We start from the raw sequence: 23,537 nt of genomic DNA on the forward strand, positions 1-23,537 counted from the left end.
GTAACCAGACTATCCTCTCCCGGCACCGCTAAGGCTTCATGGTGTCTGTTGAAGATCATAGACTCTTGCCTTCTGCCATGAACGGAGCCCCTGTATCACTAACACTAAGATCAGTAGTTCACAAAGCACTTACCAATAGAGAAATGTGATGTCTCCTCGGTAGCAAAACTAGTGAAAGTAGCCGATCTACAAGCTCACAAAGCGTTGCTATCCAAAAGGTTGTGAGATTTTAGATCGGCTATTTTCACAATGAAGTACGTCATAAATTGAAAATAACTACTCTCAAATAAGCATTTCATGTTATCTTTAACAATTGCACATGTATTCATTGATACAGTCATGTTGTGTGCAATGCAATTGAAATTAAGTCTGCATGAGGTGGAACTTGAACTGGCAACCATGTTTTTCAAACTGCTCAATATGGCGGAAAACCTAAGGGCGGAGCTTACTGGTCAAAGTGATAGATGTTTTCCTTATGAGTTAAGGCACATGTGTAAGCAAGTTTCATGGCTGTCGACCAAACAAGGCATGACTTTTACCTGTTTAAAGTTTGCATTTTCAAAAAAATGCTATAGCACCCCCCTTTGGCCAATTGGAGTAAGATTGGTTTCAGTGATATTTGGAATGACCCTCTACATTATTTCAAAGTTCCAAAGAAATGTGAGTCTGCATGTATGTGTTAGGGGCAGATGAATAATTGTTATAAAACTGCAATATACATTGGCTCATAAAAGCTTAACGTTTTCACTTAGAAAAAATCCGGCTGCTCACATCTGTCGGCATAGGTCCAAAGCTCATGTGTAGAAAGTTTCGTGCAGATTGCTCAAAAATCCCAGGAGGAGATAGATTTTAACTGCTTTTCATATAATTAAAAATGGTGGGAGATCTAAAGGTCAGAGGTCAAAAGTCAGAGCGTGAAAGTTGTTAGGCATGAGGAGACGCATGTGTGTATCAAAGTTTCATGGCTGTAGGTCAAACATGGCTTAAGTTGTACCTGTTCAAAGTTGGCATTTTCAATTGAGTGCTACAGCGCCACCCTTTGGCCAATGGTTTTGCGTTGCGGGCCTTGGCCGTTTGGCATAGCCCTCTACCATATTGCTGAGTTTCGTAAAAAGTGACCACACGGTTAGGCCAGAACTGCAAAAACGGCGAAAGAATAATAATAGCGAAAGCCAACAGTTTCAAAGAGGTTTCGAGCCTTATATGCCTCGAACCCTCAATAAAACATTTTGGTCATATCACAATATTACAATATTCAAAATGCCAGATTATACATGGCCTCATATCACAATATTGATATAGTATCGATATATTGCCCAGCCCTAGTGATGAGATGATGGAAGTTTATTGTTGGTGAAAAAGGTAATTGTACCATGTGGTGGTGTTGGTTGATAAAAAAAAGCCAATAAAATGCACTGCTCAAAAGAATAAAGGGAACACTTTGATCCCTTAATTCTTTTGAGTTTTTTCATGAACTGTGTACATAATGCTAACGAAAACTGCTCAAAAGAATTAAGGGATCAAAGTGTTCCCCTTATTTTTTTTGAGCAGTTTATGTTTATTAAAAAAAAGAGATGAAGGGATGCAACAGTTAATCAAACTAATCGATTTAATCGATTAAAACAAATATTGATAATTTAATTATATAATCACTTAATAATCAATCCCTTTTTTGGGCATGTCTGTATAAGTGAAAAGTTTTAAAAAGTTTAAAAAAAACAATAGTGAAAATAGCTGATCTACAAGCTCACAATGCATTGCATCGCTATAAGCTTAAAGGAGAATTTTGGACTAAGGTTTTCTTAAAAAAAAACGTGCGTTCAATCTCGTCTAGCGAGACTTCTGTTTTTTCTTTTTTTTTTACAGTGTTCTGTCACTATGAACGTCAGAACTCACCAAAATACAAAAACAAAAAGCTATTAAAATATGCGATCTAACGGCGTTAGATCGCATATTTTAATAGCTTTTTGTTTTTGTAAGCAAGGCCTATCCGCGCACGTTTTAAGCTGTGGGGGACCCGGGATGGAGTTATGATTTTTTTCTACTGTACCATTCATCCTAAGATATCATATCATAGAAAAGGTAAGAAAACCTTAGTCCAAAATTCTCCTTTAAATGGTTAATCGGTCGTTGGGATATAAAAAAAAACATATTAAAAAGCGTTTCTCAATTATTCGAGTAATCGAATAATAATGGATAGTTGCAGGCATCCCTGGATGGAAGCCCAGATTACGTGCAGTGCTGGTTAAAGTGAGAAAGTGGGAGACTAGAACCTCCTGAATGGCAGACTGGCATGTGGGAGAGAATGCCTGGCATTCCAAGCTCAAGGCCACTTGTTTGGCTGGCTCAGATAGTTGTGAGCCAACAATTGTGAGGGCAGGAATAGATGCCATTCAACTCTGCAGCCTGTATTTAGACCTCACCGTTTCAGTAATCTTGGACTCTACTTGCCCAAGTTCAAAACTAATATGGGGAAATGCTCATTTAGATATGATGCAGTAAACCGGAACTTCATACCACTGACTGATAAAGAGCACTAGCAGTCATAATCTCTTTAGGTAAAAGGTTATTTTGTTTATTTATGCTGCAAACAGTTTTTAGTGTTATAGTTTTATGGTGTTTTATTTATGATCCAATCCAATGCCTGTTCTGTTGTAATGTTTAAAAAACAAATCCAAAACAAAGGACCACAATGTCTCCTTAACGTTTCTATGAGAGCGATGTACCATGTGCTTTACTTTTAATCATAACAAATCAAATAAATCAAATCAAATTAAATCTACAACTACAAGAGGCAGAGAATATATCTCACATTCTCACATGGACATACAGTAAGAACAAAGTGGTGGTTAAGTGTAGGGGTGCAACACTTAATCAAACCAATCAATTTAATTGATTATAAAAATCAATCCATAATCGATAATTGAATAACACTATGAAGAAGTTGAACACAGCACCAGTCCAGGTCAACTGTGGACTGTCAACAGGACCTCACCAGGTCTCGGCTGACTTGCATAACAATATCATGCTTTGGAGATGCACTGATTCCAAACAGAAAACGATCCCAGTGTGATAGTGTTTTCACCAGTCTACTGCATACATGCATGCATACATAATCACTCTCAAGGATGAAAAAATATCAAGTTTGATTGAAACCTCAAATCCATCGATACTGTGCTGTAACCTCTGGAGCGTCATCCATTTTCTGAACAATTCTTTAGACCACTGGACCACTTTAATCTCCTAACACCAACTTAATACCAGGGTATCAACAATAAGAACATGCAGGCACAATAACATGTAATTGTCGATCGACTCCAATTCTGTGGCAATCGCTCCTTGTTCCGTGCCAGGGCCTACACGCCACAAGAATATGGCCATTAGAAATTACCGGCTTGTGTTGAAAAATATGCCTTGTATAGTTAGAACCAACCACTCAAAGGCCTAAAAAAAGACAAGAGGGAGAGCAGGCAACCATTACAGTGGATCACTCCTCGGAGTGGCTGAAAAAGACACTGCTCTGAGTATAGGTGGTCCATCAGTGGGTGTCCAGGGCTGTAATTTTCCCTGCAGGCCATAGGCCTATAAAAAGGTGATCTTTAGTTGCGTCGTGACATTAACAAGGAAAATATTACGCTTAATGATACGTTTAAGCCTTAAGAGCAAAACCGCACTCTGCATCTCAGCAGAAGGCCAAACTTGTAGTTTTGTAAGAAATACAGACAGGGAGAAAAACCTTACTTGGCAGATTCTTCTATAATGGGCCATGATTTCCGTAAACCCGAGGCAAGCTCACCCACTGGCCCTAAAAGACACAGCCACCAAGTATATTTACTCAAGTACTGTACTTAAGTACGATTTTGAGGTACTTTCTACTTCACTACAATTATTTGACAGCTTTAGTTACTAGTGGAGTAACTAGTTACTGGAGTAACTAGTTACTTTTCAGATTTCAATGATTAGTATAAAACATACATTAAACACTTAAGCCCTATTCTATCCTTCGGCTATTCAAAATTACATTAACAACTTAAGCCCTGGCCTATACTATCTTTCGGCTATTCAAACATAGCCAATCTACAAGCTCACAAGGTGTCTCGATGCCACACGTTGTGAGCTTATAATGGAATATGAGTATTTTACTTTGGTACTATAAGCATATTTTGATACCTCTTATTCAAGTAAAATGTTAAATACATGCCTTTTACTTTACTAACAGTAATTTTAGATTGTGGTATTGCTACTTTTACTTAAGTAAAGAAATCTGAGTACTTTGTCAGCCACTGGAGGCAACTAGCTAGACCACAGCAGGGGAGATATACAACATAGTGGAAACGTGATACAGGCTGTATGTTGACATGGTAGGCCAAGAGAGACAAATGAGCAGTGTGGGGCAGACTGTAATTGATGTGCACGAGTAAGGTTACAAATTATGCAAATATACAAGGAATGTTAAGGATCAGTTTCTCCTTTATTTCACGTTTTCGTTTTGGTTTATTGTGCACATTGTTCTGTAGGCCAGTCCAAGGTGTAGAGACTGCAGATGTTTTGAGTATAATAAGAAAGCTATGTAGTCTTCTGACTACACTTCTTTAGCAAACGGCTTTTTGCACAATCTTTTATTTGAACAATAAACAAAATAGTAGAATGCTGGAGGCGTAAAATTAAAAGACAGTATACTGTAGATCTTTTTCCTTTTTTTTTTTTTTTTAAGGTCAACATCCCAACAAATCCCAGCAGACAAATAGTGTTAGGAGCAAATATTGAACAGAACGACATCATTGAAGCAGTTCACCAGCACATGTCCGGACCAGTTATATGAAAAGATTAAACGTGTACAACAGAAAAACAGAGTACTTTAGTTGTCTGTTTCGAAGGTCCCAACTTCCAAAACATTCTTGAGAGGGAAAGTATGCAAACCAACAATGCCACGATGAGTGCATCAGAAATGATTACAAACCCATCAGAACAGTTAAAGTAACTTTTATGTTACAATGAGCATTGGAAATACTCAGTCATGTGGACCGTTATGAGTTACGTCAACAGAAACTCAGGTGTAGAGGGCAAACTAAGATTTGTTTCACATGAAAGGCAGTAGGGTCATTATGACTATGTCCTTTGGTTTACCTGGGAGAGGTTTTAAACTTTAAAAACCGATGAACAATTTTGTTGGGGGGAGGGAGAAAAAAAAACAGGGAAAACTACAACTAATGAATGCCGTGTCCCATTGAAGCTAAATAGTGCACTTAAAAAAGCAAGTTCTAGTCACTCCTAAAATTGTATTTGTATCCAACAAATATTTTTCGGTTTGACATAAACTTTATTAAGATGATAATTAAGAGAACTGTGAATAAATTACTTGAGGGATGGCATTAAAGCTGCATTGTGCAATATTCTCTTAGAGTCACAAGGCCTGAAAGTTATGTGCTGAAGGCTTCATGGAGACATAACACCATCTACCATTTTGTGCACACGCCGGCCATCCATATAGTTTTCAACCCTCCTTACTAGAGCATGATGTCCAAATCCAGCCCGACTGCAAGCTCCTAATAAGACTATGACCCCTACCCAAGCTCCTGCCATATTTGTTGAAATGCTTTGGCACCTCCCTTGCTCTCTGAAATCTGCTCACCCCCTCCCACTATAGCAGATTTACCCACACAATGTTTGAATGCACTTCAGCTGAATTTGTTACAACAATCTTTATCCATGCAATAACCAGCTTAATTGCTAGATACATTTAAACTACCGATATCTTCAATTCACATCATCAAAATGGAACATGAAAGAAACAAAAGTTCACACACTGAGTGAGAAACCCCCTATTAGTATATGTACGCATCTCAAAACATCACACAAGGTGAAGAATCAACTAATCTATAGTAACCTGTATAGTGCTCTAGTGATCACCAGGTTTTCCACAAAAAGTCTGGTTTCCTTTCCATTTCCAACCAGTACTATCCAGTCCAGTCTGCTTACTCCATAAATACATCCGTTAATTTCCACACACTCGTTTTTGTATCCGCCGATTCTCTCTAGACCAGATGTCATTAGTGTCAGGCAGAAAACGTATCTTCATATCCTTTGTTTTTTAGTAAATGGATGCCGTACTTTGTCATACAAGTGTCACACAAAAGTAGCAAAAATAGCAGGTCTACAAGCTCAAAACCCACCGTGTGCCACGTTTTGAGCTTGTGGATCTGCTATTCTGCTAGTTTCCACCTGACAGCAACAATATGCAAACTTGCAAAGCAAATTGATACCAGTCTAAATCTAAAGGGAGTTTGTCAGTGTTAAAACTTTATTTTCTTGATTCATGATCTTTTATTGGGTCAGCACCTCAGCCTTGCTGGATATGCATACCTTCTATTCTATTTTTTTTTGTGTTTGACAGAACTGAAAGCCTGCCGATAATGGCTACAATTTTCTCATTTTGGCTGCGGTAGTCGGTGGGTTTATAGTTTTGTTGATAGACAGCCAGGGGAAGAGCAAATTTATTGAGAGACACAACGGCTTATTGTAATTCTCCTTGTTTATCTGTAGGGGGCGCATACTGGCTTTAAAATAAATTGTTCCAGTATAGATTCAGCAACATTAATACTGATCAACTCTGACACTGGCTGAAATTAAATGGCTCTTCACCACAAGGTGGTGAAAAAAGGCAGAACAATTACAAAATAAATATCAAGCAAAGAACTTGTTAGATTTTATTCATTGTGCTTTAGCCTGGGTAATTTCTTTCAAATACCAATTCAAATGTAGGTGAAATTCTGAAGGGGGAGAGAACATGGTGACATGATAAACAAATGATCAAAGAAAACAAAACATTTAGTGATTCAAAAACTCATCACAATCGATTAGTGATGCAAAAGCAATGTCTTGAACCCAAGCATGTGCGCATGATTTGAGGGACTTCAGCTTAGGAGCCAAGTATATTGTGTAATCCCAACTTTCCCTGAACATGGTCAGGTCAGCCTCCTCAATTCGAGAGGAAGATATGAGCCACAAAAGAGTAAAATACATGGTCAGGTACATTTCCCTAACACTTCACAGACATTTGACTTAATGATGCTGCCCTGACAGCGTTAGACTCATACACTTAGAGATTTGGATGAGAAGAAAAAGAAAAACATTTTCTTTTCAAATACTGAACCTAAGGCAGCCCCCTATTTCTGCTGAGTTGGGGGTAAACGGGCAATTTGGCTCGTAACTACACCGACAGGCTATCTATTAACACAGGTGCAATCTTGAGACCAGAACAGAAAAAGAACAATTGAACAATGGAGGAGATAGGGAGGGAGGTTGAAGTAAACAATAGCAGGTTTTAGCAATGAATGCCGTGTTCACAGGTTGCCACCTCTCCAGCCTAAATGTAGCTCACCAAGAGTCCAATGCGTTTTGTGTATCCGTAGAAGATGCAGGAATCGAACTGGGTTCAGTTGAATAAATGACGCCGTAGCAGCCAGTCGTTGGTTGACAATTTTGGAAAAGTTTTTTTTTCTTCATGCGGAAACAACAGACTCTGAGTGCAAGGGCCTTTAGTCCTCAGAACCAGAGCACCAGCACAGATCTCTGGGAATCAAACAGTCACCTCCATTTAGATTGATGTTTATATATGCATGTATGTATGTTTATATATGCATGTATGTATATATTCTAGTCTTTCAATATCTGCAAAAATCTGCATTTGCATGACCACATCTTATAATCATCAATCCATTTTATTTATGTGCACAGGTTTCTTTTTTTTTATCATATCTTTTTTTTTTTTAAAGCACATAAGACATTTTTTTAATTAGATCGTCATTATAATTCTAAACTCCCCAAACTCCCACAATGTTCTCCCAAACAAGGAAGCTGTTAAGTTTCAATACAATGTAGCATCTCCTCTCCATTCAGTTTTTAGATTTTCCTCTTTTCTTTTGATGGTTCAAGGATTATTACCTATAATTAAAAGTGTCATAAAATTGAGGAAATGGACAAGGGAGGAGGAGGAGGAGGGAGAGGTGGTGGCAGCGGTGAAGTGAACATCACCCTGGGAGTGCAGAGACATGATAATGCTGTGTAGTTTTGCTGGTGCCGGGGGCCTTTTCAATGAATGAGGGCAAATTCTCCAACAGGCATTTAACACTGCTGAAAATCCATTAGGCCAACAACTCTCCTTACTAAAAAGGCAATACACTGATATTACTACACCATTTCCTTAAGAAAATAAAAGAAAAAAATAAAGTGGATAATCAAAATGAGAAAGAAAAAAAACAGCAGTCCAAATTATAGCCTGGTGTGGTAGATAGTTCCATCCTCTGTTAATCCACTGTGCCCTGCCTCACCCCCCAATCTGAGCCTGGTTGTGGGCACAGAGTTGAAGAAGAGTCTCAGGTCCCAGACCTTAAAATACCCCTCACCCCCACCCCCACCCCCCCAGTCATTCAACAGTCCCTCCTCGCAGCATAAAAAAAAAGAAAAAAAACACACAACAGCAGTGGTGCACAGAGAAGAGAAAAGCAGTCACAGGGAAATCTTTCTGAACACAGCTCGTTTCTCTTCTTCCAAAAGAAAAACATAACAGGAGATAAAAAGGAAAAAAAGGTGTCGGAAAAGCTGGTTCTCTGGAAAGCAAGGACAAGGGGGAGGGAGAGGAAAATCTTGCAAGAGAAGAAGTTGGGCAGTGTTCCTGTTCATTAGTTTGGTGTGTGTGCATCTGTGTATTTTTGTGGGGGTGTGTATGCGTGTTGTCTGTGTGTGTGTGTGTGTGTGTGTGCGTGTGTGTGCGTGTGTGTGTCTGTGTGCATGTGTGTGTGAGTGGGAGCGCGCGCAAGTGTGCAGTCACATGTGTAAATGTACGTGTATTGTTGATGAGTGCGTTTTTGCGTGTATATTTGCATGTCTGCGTTATGAATGTTGATATATTCTTGTACTGTTTGTGTATGCCGTGTGTGTGTGTGTGTGTGTGTGTGTGTGTGGTGGTGTCTACAGCAGGTCGACGCGACGGTAGTACAGCAGGTAGGCAGTGCGCTCTAAGGTCTGCTTGACCACCTGGTACTGGTTGATGACCTTCACTGCCTGGTCGTCAATGCGCAGCCAGCCGTTCAGACCGATGTGGAAGACATCCGTGGTGTAATGGCCGCCTGTCGCGCTGTTCCCGTGGTGATAGACAACTGTGGGAGGGCATAGGCAAGGTAAGGTTCTAATTACCAGTAGGGCTGTCTCGATCGTGAAATGTTACTTGACGATTAACACATTAGCTGCCAAAGACGTATATATACGTCTTTTAATTATCAGCTGTTGTCTGCCAAAGACGTATATATACGTCTTTGGAAAAAAGGAAAAAAAAAAAAAAAAATTTCAAAAAAAAATTTTTTTTTTTTTTTTTTGCATTTTTTTATAATTTCAACCCTTGTCGAATTATGAACAGATTAGGAGCTAAAAATGTTCGAAGATTTGCTGCTCCATTCACTTCAATGTTAAAATTCAAACGGACAAACAATTCACTTTGTTTTTTGGTTTAAAACTACTGCTTTTGAGCTATATTGAAACATCAACCAAACATGTCAACGAGGTCAAAATGACCTCGTTGACATTTGTGAAACCACACCTGAATCTCATCTGTGATTAGAAACCATCTGGGGATCAATCATACTGGAGGAAAAAAATCTGTGGCTACGCGAACAGGTACCAAAAACATGGCAAAACCCTGGCAGGCAACAGCTAAAAATCTGAAAAAACTCTGGCAGGCAATGTGTTAATATTGAGATTGAATTGTGTTTTAGGCATTGAACCATAATACATAAAAACTACCTTTCTGTTTTTGTAAACACAAATTGCAGAGGGTAGATATGACAAATAACTTACTAAGAAATTACTCACAATGACTGGTACCGATAATCAAAATGAATTTACAATTAACAAAACAGGACATATTTAACAATTGTATACATTTAATAGCAGAAATAGCCAGTCTACAAGCTCACAACACATTGCAATGTGTTGCATTGTGAGCTTGTAGATATAATATTTCACTATTTTTTTAAATGTTTGGAAATGTCTGAACATTTTCACCAGATGAATGGAAATTCTGAAAATTATGCAAAAATGATTGCGATACAGCCAAATAATTGTGATCAGGCGATAATGTCATAATTGCTACAGGCCTATGAGGAGAGAATTTCAGAGATGAGGAAGGGGGGTATTCTAATTACCAGATCTATAACCTTGAGTTGGTCTGTCCCAATACATTTATCAGCAGCTTTTAAAAGGATTTGGGGTACTCAGCTATGGAGGGCTCTTCATTGTGCAATGTACAATAACTGAAGAAATGGAGGTCACACTCCACTATGCTTGGCATAAAAAAAGATTTTTGTCACAAATCCAATATTGTAATAGTTCTTTTCAATACTTATGTCCTGAAAAAGGTTTTGGCGGTAGGCTGGACTGGGCACTCATATCTTACTAGCAAGAGTGGACAGGATTTTATGGGGGCAGGCAGTTCCAAATGAAAGCCTCCTTTCATCCCATATGTGGACCTGTCTGACAGTGAAAAGGGCTCTAATAAGGGCTAAGATCTTGAGGAAGTCCGCAATACAGAGTCACCCTTGTCGGATATTATAACTACCGCAGCTATAGAAATCTTTTAAGTATGCACAAAGGTTAGCGTAAAATTACAAAGAAAAGGTTGAAAATGTGATCAAGCTTTGTGGGGCGAATAGCTGTCTGGATTCTAAATGGATAAGGTAACATTATAGCAGAGTGATTATGTAAATAAGAATTATTTAGGTTCAAAAACAGATTAAAGAGACTAAAGTAGGGTGTCCAAGTGGCACAGGGTTAAAGTTCCTGCCCACCACCGTGAAGGATTCAGTGCCTCTGGCTTGGCCAGATGCTCCAATGTACATAACTGGCTGTGTTCGTGGTAAGAGTCCCGGCGGTAAGGGGGTGGGGGTAAAAACTCAAAATCATGATGATTAACTTATAATCATAATGCATTTCAAACATGGGTAACAAAAACTAAAACAACTTCTAATACCCCTACTACTCTGACTAAGTCATGTAGACAATACAGCATGTACGAGTAGACTATACACCACATTCCTTCATAGAGATTGTACATTATCTGACTGAGGTACAGTACAATACAATACATCACATACCTGCAAAGAGCCTGTACGTTCTTTGGCCTTTCACAACTTTGCTCCTCACTCCAGAGGACAAGAGGTCTGAAAAGAAATTAAAATTTAGACTAATGCATTGAGAGATTAATTCATTACCAGGCATGCAAACAGGCCAATGGTGAAAAAGGTGACAAGTTTTTTAGGGGTACCAAACACGTTTTTAGGGGTACAAAACCCTTCGTGGTGCCCGGTGCTTGAACCCGGTTTGGTGCCCCCCGCCACCGCTTTGTCAACGGGGGGTATTATAATGTGACTCTTTACCTCCCCCTACAGGCTGGTATTATAATGTGACTCTCTACCTTCCCCTACAGGCTGGTATTATAATGTTACTCTCTACCTCCCCCTACAGGCTGGTATTATAATGTTACTCTCTACCTCCCCTACAGGCTAGTATTATAATGTTACTCTCTACCTCCCCCTACATGATGGTATTATAATGTTACTCTCTACCTCCCCCTACAGGATGGTATTATAATGTGACTCTCTACCTCCCCTACAGGCTGGTATTATAATGTTACTCTCTACCTCCCCTACAGGCTAGTATTATAATGTTACTCTCTACCTCCCCCTACAGGATGGTATTATAATGTTACTCTCTACCTCCCCTACAGGCTGGTATTATAATGTTACTCTCTACCTCCCCTACAGGCTAGTATTATAATGTTACTCTCTACCTCCCCTACAGGCTGGTATTATAATGTTACTCTCTACCTCCCCCTACAGGATGGTATTATAATGTTACTCTCTACCTCCCCCTACAGGATGGTATTATAATGTTACTCTCTACCTCCCCTACAGGCTGGTATTATAATATGTTACTCTCTACCTCCCCTACAGGCTGGTATTATAATGTTACTCTCTACCTCCCCCTACAGGATGGTATTATAATGTTACTCTCAACCTCCCCCTACAGGCTGGTATTATAATGTGACTCTCTACCTCCCCTTACAGGCTGGTATTATAATGTTACTCTCTACCTCCCCTACAGGCTGGTATTATAATGTTACTCTCCACCTCCCCCTACAGGCTGGTATTATAATGTTACTCTCTACCTCCCCTACAGGCTGGTATTATAATGTTACTCTCTACCTCCCCTACAGGCTGGTATTATAATGTTACTCTCCACCTCCCCCTACAGGCTGGTATTATAATATGTTACTCTCTACCTCCCCTACAGGCTGGTAGGGCCTGTAAAAGGCCAATCAAAAAGAAGGCCATCAAATAAAACGATGATTGACCTTAAATATAGTAAACATCCATCATTTACACCTAGCTGTGAAATTGGGAAGCACCTGGGGAAACTATAAAACATTCATTTACACAACAAACTGTTTTTTGCCGGTCAAAGTAAGATCTACACGTCAGGTAGAATGACTGTATCAAAGCTAATTTACCCAGATCTAAAAATGTATATCATACATGTTGGTGATTTGCCAATGGATTAAACCATGTGAATAATTTAGCAAAGACATTGTCTGAAGAATTATTCAAGCCAATGTGTCTAAAATGGTGGCTGTGGGGTAAAATTAACCAAATGCCCCAGGGTAATTGAGCTGAATATCCTAATATGAATCACTATTCATATTTTATATTATTTCTTTGCTACTCAAATTATAATGGATGACATTTAATTTGGATGAATATCTCATTTAACACATCGACTGCCTAGATCGAGTTAACTCGATAATAGTAATCCAGCGCTCGACTGCCTAGATCGAGTTATCTCGATATTAGGTATTTTCATTGGTTTCATCTGTGATCGCGCGGGTCTGTTTACTTTTCATCATCACTTTCGTTTTCCGCCTACGTCACACTCACCCGAAGCCGGATGTAAAAAAAAAAATTCGTTTCCGGGTCACATCGTTTTTCTCCGGTCATTTTCGTCCAGAATAGAGAAAACCCCTTTTTTGGACACGCTTTAAAATACAAAGGGAAAGCTCCCCTTTTATTTTCTTTGGTCCGGGTGACGATCAGGCATCGTCGTCGTGTATCACATCGTATCACAAGCCGATCAGAGATTGTCGAAGACAATCACATCCGGTTCATGTTGTTTTGACTGTTTGAGCCTGGAGGGAGGGGGGGGGCGAGTCAGCGAGTCATCGAGGGTGTCATTTTGCTGCGCTCTGCTGGTCGATCGTCGTATGTGTTCAAAACCATGGCCTGAGAAACTTAAATGCATTTAAATGCAGAAAATAGAGAAAACAAAAAAACACGCAAATCGCTGGCAGCCAAGGGGGTAAATTTGGAATAAACTCTGGCAGTCAATGTGTTAAGATAAGTTTGCAATATTATTATAATAATTGAAAATATTAAAAGGTTCAGAATAACAAAACTTTATGTAAGTAGCATTGTATTGTTTAAAAAAAAACGTTAAGATAATAAATAAGACTATTTGCAAGGGAAATGTGTTATTCAATTATTTTTGATAAGTGAAAACATTATTTGTTCAAGTTGTTCAAGTTTAAACTTTTAAAAACTTTTTAGAAGTTGTATTTTTTTAATATTGTTTTTGTCATAGATGCTTACTCATAATTTCGATTGATAGAAGACATCCTGAAATAAGGTTAAGTGAAAAGTGGCTCAACTTATCCCATTCTCCCCTAGCTGAGGAGGCTGTTAAATAACAACATTAAATCTACACCGTTTCAAAATCAAAGAATACAGTAAAGGTTTGGCAAAGCCTCGCTGAGCGCGCGTGTACGACACGTATGAGCACACGCGCGCGAGCACGCACGCACGCACGCGCACACACACACACACACACACACACACACACACACACACACAAGTTTGTAGCTGCACACACAGACACGACGTAAAATAACAACACACTCACCACTGCAACGGATGGTCTAAAGAACGGTATTAGTCCACAGTGCATGGTTTTCACGTTGTTAAAACGTTTAGCGGAGTGACTCATAAACTTTTTATTCATCTTCCACAACACCGCAACGAACCATAACAATGGCCCCTAGACCAGCTGAGCTAATGCAGCTATTTCGTCAGCTAACGCAGGCTGCAGCTACAACTTCCTGAAGCGGGTTTTCAAAATAAAACTACCGCTGATTAGTATCATGTATCATGATTAGTCAACTGAAGCTTTATTTTGGCGTTCGTCCACAAAAACCTCCTTCCTATATCCAACCTTTGCCAGTCTATATATGTGACTGGCACAGCCTTTACAATCGACACGACACCCCCCCACCCCCCCACACATTTTCTCAACGGATCTGCACGATTCACACAAATGACCTATTTGGATTCAAAACGGCGAATTTCGCCGAAAAGTGACACTTTTGCATGCATGCATTACTAGTTAATAGTCAATGTACCCAAAGCACCATGCTAAAAATACCATAAATTATCACTAATAATTCACAATTTCCTGTCAAAAATAAAAAAGAATCAAGAATCCTATTCAAAACTTGAAAACTTCATCCAAAATGTCAAATAATTGCAGTGTATCAGCCAGACGGATATATCTGTAAAGCTTTAGTGTGCTAACTACACTTGTATGTGTATGAGTTCAGTGGGGTTCCTGTGAGACAAGTAATAAGGTAAACAGTAGTCAATGCATGGTTCATACCTTTGCTGATTTCCAGGTCAACAGGGTAATCAATGTTCTTGACCAGTTTCTGGCAGCCTCCAGTTTTCTCAAACACAAACCTCTTGAGATGGAGCACAAGCACTGGAGGGAGCTCTTCAAGAGTTACTCTTCGACTGATCTCAATCTGGAATAAAACAGAGAAAATAGATATGTTATAAAGAATAACAGGCAGACAAAGATAAATAGATAAAGTGTGGAGGGAATAATATATATCTAAATATAGAGATTAAGAATAGGGGGGACAGGTTATGATATTATAACATTTGTTCAGGAAAAGCTTAATTTAAAAAAACTCATCTCCCTATTCCAAGGGCCAAAGGGCTAATGTTCTCCCATACATTACATCTTCATTAAGCTTGTAATTTCAGAACAAAACAGCACAAACACAATGAAGCGTTTGGACAAGAACAGTCTTCCATTTGTCAGAAACGTATGCCTGAGAGCTTCGATCCAGCGACTCATGAATCACATTTGGACTTGGACCTGTGACTCCAGTCGCTGTGTGACGCGTTTTGAGTTTGTAGATATTCTATTTGCGCAATTATTGATATTTGTTGAACATTTCTGGATATAGTCTTTGAATTTTGGGGGGAAATTTCTACATTTTAATACAGCAATGCACTGATATGAAAAAGAAAATGTACTTTACAATAATTTGTACTTTTGAATACTTAACACTTAATAAAATAATATATTTGTAAGCGCAAGCACTTTAACTCGAGTACAAATTTGACTGAGCAACTTTCACTCGTAGTCAGAGTAATATTTGACCAGGAGCATCTATACTTTGACTCAAGTACTGGGGTTGAGTACTTTGTCGACCACTGGAAAACACAAGGTAACAGCTCTAGACCAGAAAGATGGGTATGCCTGTAAAACAATGCATGGCAAAGAGGCTCCGTTGTGCAGCTGTAGAGCAGATGTGCCCATCACCAGCTCTGTCAATACGCTAAAAGCTCTCTGTTCTTGAACAATGTGGTTTTCAAACAAATAGATTTCCTTCAGTACTATCCCCTTAGGGCATGCAGGGTAAACCTTTCGTTAGTGTCCACAAATCAATGGAAGCAGCAACTAATGCAATGATATATAAACTTTTTTGGTAACGAGCAAAAAAAAAAAAGATTTAAGGATTTAAACTATATAGGATATAATAATTCATCGACAAAGTGTTGAGTTGAGTGCAATGTACATTTTGGTGATTTTTCCTCATTTCATCCAAGATACATTTTAGGAGAATAATAGTCACAGTAGTGCAGATAACATATTTTAAAGTCACTTTTCAAACTATCAACAAAGACAGTGAGGCAATTTCAGCCGCAGCATTGGTGCAATCCACATTCAAAGTTTGTACCAAAATCCCCTTTTCACTCAATTGGTAAACTCACATTGTGATTCACTAAACAAATCTTGCACAACACTGATGTCAAAGGGACCAAAACCCAGAATTTAGTCTCAGAGGAAGATTAAAAGCGTACCTCCTGCTTGCTTTTAGTAGTGTAGCCCTGGACCGATTCCCGCGCAACCAAGGTTTCCAGGGCTTCCTGGACAGTGCGAATCTTCTCTGACTGAATGTCCAGCTGTAAGGTAAAGAAGGGCTGCAGGGTGGCCGACTCCTTGGAGTTCTGTTGGTACACCACCGATCTGATGAGGAAACACACACACACACACACACACACACACACACACCATAAGTACCATATAAGCACAGGTAAACACAGTAAAACCAAACTGATATGCATTTGGCCACGGATCCCCATAACAATTTATTTATTTTTAGAACCTGAAATAACACATCTACAAGCTCAAAACGTGTTGCACTGTCGCAGCCAAGAAACTAAATAGGGCTTAAGTGTATATACTGTTCCTAATTTTGCCGTGGACCCCCTGGAAGCCTCTGGGGGTCCCCGGATTCCACTTTGAGAACCAGTGGGTTAAAGGTAACACTCACTCAGTGTTTTCCCAGGAGGCCAATGGGGGTTTCTAATGAGTTTGACCGTTATGGGAATACAGTTTGGCTTAAGAATTCATGTGCACAGGGCATACAAAATATTACGTCCACATTAATTATCACTTGCACTTCCATTTGTCCAAAGGCTTAAAATCCTTTCTTATCCTATCTCATCCCCCCATAACATATCAAAATTGGTTTGGGATTATAGCTTTCGATTGGATTCCAATTGGTCTAATTGCCATTAATCAGTTTAATTCCTATAGGCTAGGGCACTCCAATCTTCCTTATCACACACAGAAACACCAATAGGTTAGACATAAAGAGACCTACAGAGATCTTGGCACATTTTCTACTATGAAAGCAGTATAACTGAAGCATGAGAAGCATTCTGTGGAACTACAAAATCAGTCTTCGCTTTGTGGAGCATCTCCAGGTGAATTCTGAAGAGTTTGAATACAACAGACATCTTATGCGTCTCATTCAAGTGTTCAATCATTCATGGATTAAGCAAAATGTGACACTGGAAACACAAGTGCACTTCTTTCCCTGTTTTCTATGTGCTCTTCCAAACTAGTACTTTATTAATCATAAGTCACAAAGGGTTGAAAGGCATACCCGACATTCAGGCTGCTGCAGCTGGCGAAAAGGTCATACTAAATAACTTCAAATTGGGAAAATCATTTTGAGATTGTTGCCTTAATTCCTCGAGTCAAACCAATTACTCTTGACATGGTGGCTGAAAACCTCAGCAGGCCTGGGCCGTAGCGTGACGGTCCAGGCACCCTAGGCTGCAATGCCAGCCTGACAGCGTGTCGCGGGTTTGACTCCCGTTCCCGACGACCTTTGCTGCGTGTCACCCCCCATCTCTATCCCCATTTCCTGTCAGCCTACTTTCCCTGTCCCTCTCTAAATAAAGGTATAAAAAGCCCCAAAAAAAAAATCTTTAAAAAAAAACAAAAAAACTCAGCAGAATATCTCCAAGTTCAGTGGTTGTACAACTACAGTGCTCGATGAAAATCAACACCACTGTACTTTCCCTCAGGTTGTTACTGAATCTGAGAAAATAATCCCTTGTGTATCCAGTAAGGCCTGGAATTAAGCCAGACCAGACCCCCATAGAGCATAGAGTCATTTAGGCTGGCTACACCCTCACATGTTCTTCGCTTTCAAAGTTGTTTTGTGATTCTTTATTTGTGAATGTGTACCCCATGCTTGGCCATGGAAGCTGCTGACCACAGGCAGCCCACAATGGCTTTAATTCTCAAGGGCTGTGGTCCCGGTCCAGAGAGAAGCTAGAGGTGGCTGGTAGCAAGCCTGTTTGTGATGGCACCCTGAACAGGGTCTGGAGCACTGGGCAGCAGTACAGCCAGGGCTGCCAACACAGGGGGCCCAGATAAAGATGGCACTATGCTCTTTCAGCACTCGTATTAACTGGCAATGGAGCCACAGCCAAGCAAAAGAAACGCAAGGACGCTTCTACAGCTCTTCTACTCAGCAATAAGAAAAATAAGCTCAGGGCAAGAAGAAAAGAAACACTGACCATCACTCCAGCTTGAGCAGAGAAACGGGTCCAAGCCACTAGTGTTTCTCCATAGAAATGCCAGGAGAGGCGCACTTGGGTCGCAAAAACATCGGCTCCATCTAGCTAAACTTGGCTTTCTTTCCGAGAAGCCCCTCAAGTCGACTCACAGGTGCCATCAGCAAGCTTACCTGATGTGGCCACCAAATATGTCGGTGATAGGCGTGCGGACAAAATCGGCTTGGCGAGTGATGGAGGTCTTGTTTCGGGGGCCAACCTGTTCCCACTCATCCTCGCTCCCTTCTTCTTCCTTATCAGCAGGTTCTTCTTCCACAGCTGGCTGGGCCTCAGGGCCATTGGGTGTAGGAGCCTCTGTTGCATTAACACAGAGGAAAGAACAACCAATAAAAGGTATGCACATTGGCCTGAAAAAGCAGAAACGCGACTTCAACATGTACAACCTGACTTGCAACAAACACCAGGAGAATCAATTAAGTTTACAAGCATAGGGCATTAGGCTCTATGTCCACCAAAGAGTTTCTTCCCAACTCAAAACACAAGGTGCTCGCCTAAAAACAGATCCAAACCCCCGAGATGAAAGTATTTGAACACTCTGCAAATTTCAAAACAGAAAACACCACACGTGAACGCACATCGCAAAACAGATGCTCCAGCATGGCGTAAATATGCAGCATTTACATTGAAAACAACTAAAATGCTAGTACTTACTCTCTTCCTGAGGTGAGATTAGTTTTTTCAAAGCCAGCATCTCTTCATGCAGTCCGTTAAGAGTTAAACCAAGGTACTCTTCAGCGTCCTCTTGTCGACCCTGGGAACAGTCATCAGCTCTAATTAATAGATTCTGCCAAGTGAGCCTCTCCAATGTTAACAGAACTGACTCAGCATGCACACACACACCTAACCAAGAATGTTTAGCAGGTGAGATAGGACTAGTTTAACCTTTAACCTAAGAAATGTTGAGTGTCGACATGAACCACCTGATTCAGACATTTTTCACCTGATTAATTAAAAAGTTGAATGAGGTTTGACTTGGCATGACCGATGTGAGGACTCTATTCAGGTGCGTTCGCTGATTCATAAAAGCCTTTCTTAATTTCTGAACCTGAACGTTTTCTTCAGTAACAATTTGTCCCAGTTTGATAAGAAAAGCCTGTTAACGGCATTACAGTTTGTAATGATACCGTTATCTCTTCAGTGCAGAGGCAGATGCTGCACATACCTTCTCAGAGAGGCTCGACTTGAGGAGAGTGAGCAGTCTGTAAATGTACGTTGGCTCAAAGGGTACACCGGGTCGAATGTCTTTCATTATCTTCTCACCAGCTGCTGTGGAAAATAGTGACATGTCATAATTAGTGACACCGGAAGAAAATGTGACGAATAAGTAAAGCCTAATATGAGGATAATAGAGTACAGAAGTCTGCACTCTTCCATTAGACCCTTGAGTGACATGGGGCTGTTTTCCCCATTCTAAATACTATAGTCTTTTTAGCATCACATCAAATAAGAACTGCGTTCTGAAAATACACAAATTCTCACAAATTTCTGACATTTTACGGAGCATGACGTGCTTCAGTGGTGACGGTGAATTATTTGATTTCTTACAGTAGTTTCCGAGTAGGCCTACCGCCGCAGAATTAATTAAATTTTTCTTCAAACGGACTGTATCAAATATAAATGAATATCATGGACACAGAGCCACCTCCCTGACAAAAAAGCCAGACATGTTGTTCTATTTTTGGAACACAGTTCTTACTGTATATGACATGAGTTAAAAACCGTCTATGGAATTTTGAATGGGGATAAACTTACATGACCCAGGGGACGTAGGTTTGACTTAAAGACTTGTGCAGTCTATTAGGCTTTAGAGATGCTGTCATCCATCTTACCTTGCTGTTTGGCTTTAGATGGCACAGGCATGTTGTTGAACTCATTCACGAGCCGTACACTGTGGCACACAAAGAACGACAATGTGACTTCAGAGGATACATTTAACAATTGAATTTATACATAAATCCAACAGCTGCAGCATCCGGTTCATGCATATAACTTATAAGCGTGCTTAAAAATGATCCTATTCCATCACTGGACCTCACGTTACTTACAAGTTGTCTATCATGGGGGTGGAGGTGCACAGTCTCTGCATTTCATTATGCAGAGGAATGGACTTCATTAGGTGGTACATGGGGGGACACGCAATCAGGGCCTGCAGGGTCTGAGTGCTCCGAGTCAAGGGACAAACTGTCATGCAGAACAGCAGCATGACAGCACTTCCAAAACAATAAAAACAAACAACTCTAATTCTCTAAACTGAATATAAACTGTGGAAGACCGGATAAATTAAATAATTTCATGTGTTAGAAAACTGGAACATATGTCTCATACCCAGTCTTTAGCTGCTGATACAGGGTTTCATATTGAGCAATAGGTAATATATTCAAACCCAGGATGTCATTTTGTTACAGCAGTAGCATTACGGCACCTTGAAATTTAGGATGACTTAAAAATGGATACAATGGGAATTTTAGGTGTTACTTCATTCGTTTTTTCACCCTCACCAGACACTTGTCACATTAGCAAGAAAGTTTCTAAATGATGTGTCCTCGAGTTTCTATAAAATGGCTTGGGTGACATTCATCATTGAAACTACATTTTTTTGGCTTGCCATGTCTCTTGGTTAAAAGAAATATTCTATTTTCCTGGCTTTCCCTTGCAATATGACAAGTGTCAGCTGAGGAAAAACAACCAACTAAAATTCAAAATGTCACAGTATCCCTCTATGGCCCTTATTATCCACATGCTCCTGTCAACTAGTATGACATTTTGATATTATGATACTGTCCAAAATGTGAAAACTTGTGACTGGTTTCAGGTTTCATTTCAAATTGAGCAATGCAGATCTGGGCAAAATCGGCTTATGTTAGCCAGAATATAACAACCCAACTCATACAGCTATCGAAAGAGACGGAAATAAGCAAACAGGAGTGAAATTTAAAAACAGGAAAAGAACAAAAGGATACAGCGTTGATATAGCACCAGTTTCCCTTGTTGATCAGTCCTCTTGGTTGTAAAGACACTGGTTTGTGTATCAACTTCACATTCTCAATAAGTTCTGTGGATTCAAACAAATACATAATTTTCCACAAAAGGTGTCACGCACATGCATAACTACGAAGAAGAAAAACAGCAGCATGTCATTGTGAATTGTGTAGGCATAGAGTGTCAATATGTGATTACATTTAGACAACACAAATGTTCCTTTTTCTGCTCCTGCAGCATATGACTGACACACGAGCCTCGTTGAGTCAGAATAAGGACATGTTGTACCACGCCTAGGAAGGGAGGCTATCACTGAAAACATAGCTCCCATGGTAACGTGGACACTTTAGACAACGGATAAAAACTGAACCTGAAACAGGAGGTTTCAAAAGGAAAGGCCATTTTGTACACAGTGTGTGTGCATTACGTTACGCAAGTATTCTCAAATTGGGATTTTCTTTTGTGCATTATCACCCAATACAAATACACAGTATCAGTATTTCAAAGTTTACGTGCCTTCAGTGAATGTCGATATAGTGCAGTCGGGCAAGCAAAAATGCCGTAATATTGATTTGAACCACTGCCAATAAAGGTCCTGCACTGACTAGGTGCAATCTCGCATTATTAATTGGAATGCTAATCCCTAGAATGCAATGAAACTTGCTTAATTGTTTTTTTTCTTCGTGTTGAAAAGATGCAACAATGTCTTAGTGTTAAATAACGTCAATTATCTTCCAATATTGATCAATGGTAAGTCAATGCAAGCATCCATGTAAAGTATAGAAAACTTGACATGGTGTTCGATAAATTGTGGTATTAAGATAAGACAGACCATGTTGCAAGGTCCAAGGACATCTAGAAATTGCTGTAAATGTACAAGTTCAACCATTTGTGCTTATAGTAGGAAATCAAGTTGAAAGACAAGTTGCAGCTCTATAAATAACTTAACATGACTAAGAGGTACTTTGGGAAATAAACATATCCTATATACTTTGTCATAGGATAATATAACAAATATAGCCAATCTACAAGCTCACAATGAGTTGCCACGCAACACATTGTGAGCTTGTAGATTTGACATTTGTTTTTCAAAATGTTTGAAAATTGGCCCAAAATGGGGACACATGATTAAAGACTGGAAAAGAACTGCTTTTACAACCTTTACAGCTGTGGACAATAAACAACCAGTTTGCTCACAGAACAGACAAATCACAGATGATCCATAGTGTGATAATGGGAAGAAATTTTGAATCAGACAGCCATTATTTATAGTATGCTTTTTTTCTTAAAAAAAAAGATGATTATTTTGAATTGTATCTGTGTGGACAGAACAGCAGGTTAACCTGTCAACTACTCTCCAAACATACCGATGGCCCCGTTTATCAAATTTGAAAATAAGCCCATCCACTGAGTGCTACTTTAGAAAAGGCTCACAATAGAGGGTTAAAGCTAATTTATACTTTGTCACACAACACTTTCAACAAATGCAATGCTTTCCATAAATGCCAGACAAAAATCATGCATTTTCAACAGCAAAAAGTCTCGAGTGACAACGTATAAATAGGCCTTCACAATACTCAACACTGTGGATGGGGTGGCAACAATGTGAAGGATGATATTTGGTCTGCAAAGTGGTGACCCTGTCCATCATCTTCAACAATTTGATTGTAACTGGGGGCAGCCAAGCCCTAATAGCATTTGAGGATTTAAATGCTGTTAAGGCTAGGCCTTCTGGTTTCCTTTGATCTATTGGCTGTGCCTTTTCTGCATTGCTTGAGGTTAGCATGAGATTCCCAAGTCTGTTCACACGGGCATTACCAGTAAAAAAGACTGGTGGTGAGGTAAGGTCATACATATGTGGCAAATGACTCAATATTTTCAACAAGTATTCTGCAATGTGCTACCGCCACCTAGTGTTCAATCAACCTGTTCATCAAAAGAATCATGTAAAAAGATCCATGGTCAAGACATCTAGCACTATAATCCTATCACATCTTATCACAGTTTAAATTATTATATAATTAAAAACATGAATTATAAATGAAATTATAATAAATGTCTGTAAAAAAAAACAAGTCATTTGATCAGGCATCCTCTCTTTGCTCTGCTTACACTTGGCATATATAAAGCCAGCTCTAGTATAGGTTGTACAGGTATAAGGGAATAACACGTCTCAATATTGCCACCAAGTGGAGGGTGAATAGTATATATCAACAAAGCATTAATAAACCCACC

The 23,537-nt window shown here is 39.6% G+C and overlaps 1 protein-coding gene across 3 annotated transcripts in view; it reads right to left on the minus strand.

Annotated features, from left to right (window-relative positions):
• Nucleotides 1-4,602: 4,602 nt before the first annotated feature.
• Nucleotides 4,603-23,537, minus strand: part of usp10 (ubiquitin specific peptidase 10) — a 38,500-nt gene continuing 19,565 nt past the window's right edge. The window contains exons 6-16 of one of the 3 annotated variants that reach the window (XR_014602689.1): nucleotides 21,284-21,375; nucleotides 20,369-20,478; nucleotides 20,153-20,211; nucleotides 19,486-19,589; nucleotides 18,975-19,074; nucleotides 18,437-18,617; nucleotides 16,251-16,416; nucleotides 14,755-14,899; nucleotides 11,148-11,213; nucleotides 5,767-9,158; nucleotides 4,687-5,701 (exon numbers count right to left, since the gene is read on the minus strand). Coding sequence is in view for 2 of the 3 variants with exons in the window: in XM_084083968.1 (XP_083940094.1) it covers nucleotides 8,971-9,158; nucleotides 11,148-11,213; nucleotides 14,755-14,899; nucleotides 16,251-16,416; nucleotides 18,437-18,617; nucleotides 18,975-19,074; nucleotides 19,486-19,589; nucleotides 20,153-20,211; nucleotides 20,369-20,478; nucleotides 21,284-21,375 (1,211 nt within the window). In the remaining variant the exon portion in view is untranslated. Of the gene's footprint in view, nucleotides 9,159-11,147; nucleotides 11,214-14,754; nucleotides 14,900-16,250; nucleotides 16,417-18,436; nucleotides 18,618-18,974; nucleotides 19,075-19,485; nucleotides 19,590-20,152; nucleotides 20,212-20,368; nucleotides 20,479-21,283; nucleotides 21,376-23,537 lie in introns of all 3 variants that reach the window. The other 2 variants (XM_084083969.1, XM_084083968.1) reach the window with 2 other exon arrangements.

This window comes from Gymnoscopelus microlampas, assembly GCF_963454915.1.
Source record: "Gymnoscopelus microlampas genome assembly, chromosome: 1".
Taxonomy (NCBI): Eukaryota; Metazoa; Chordata; class Actinopteri; order Myctophiformes; family Myctophidae; genus Gymnoscopelus; species Gymnoscopelus microlampas.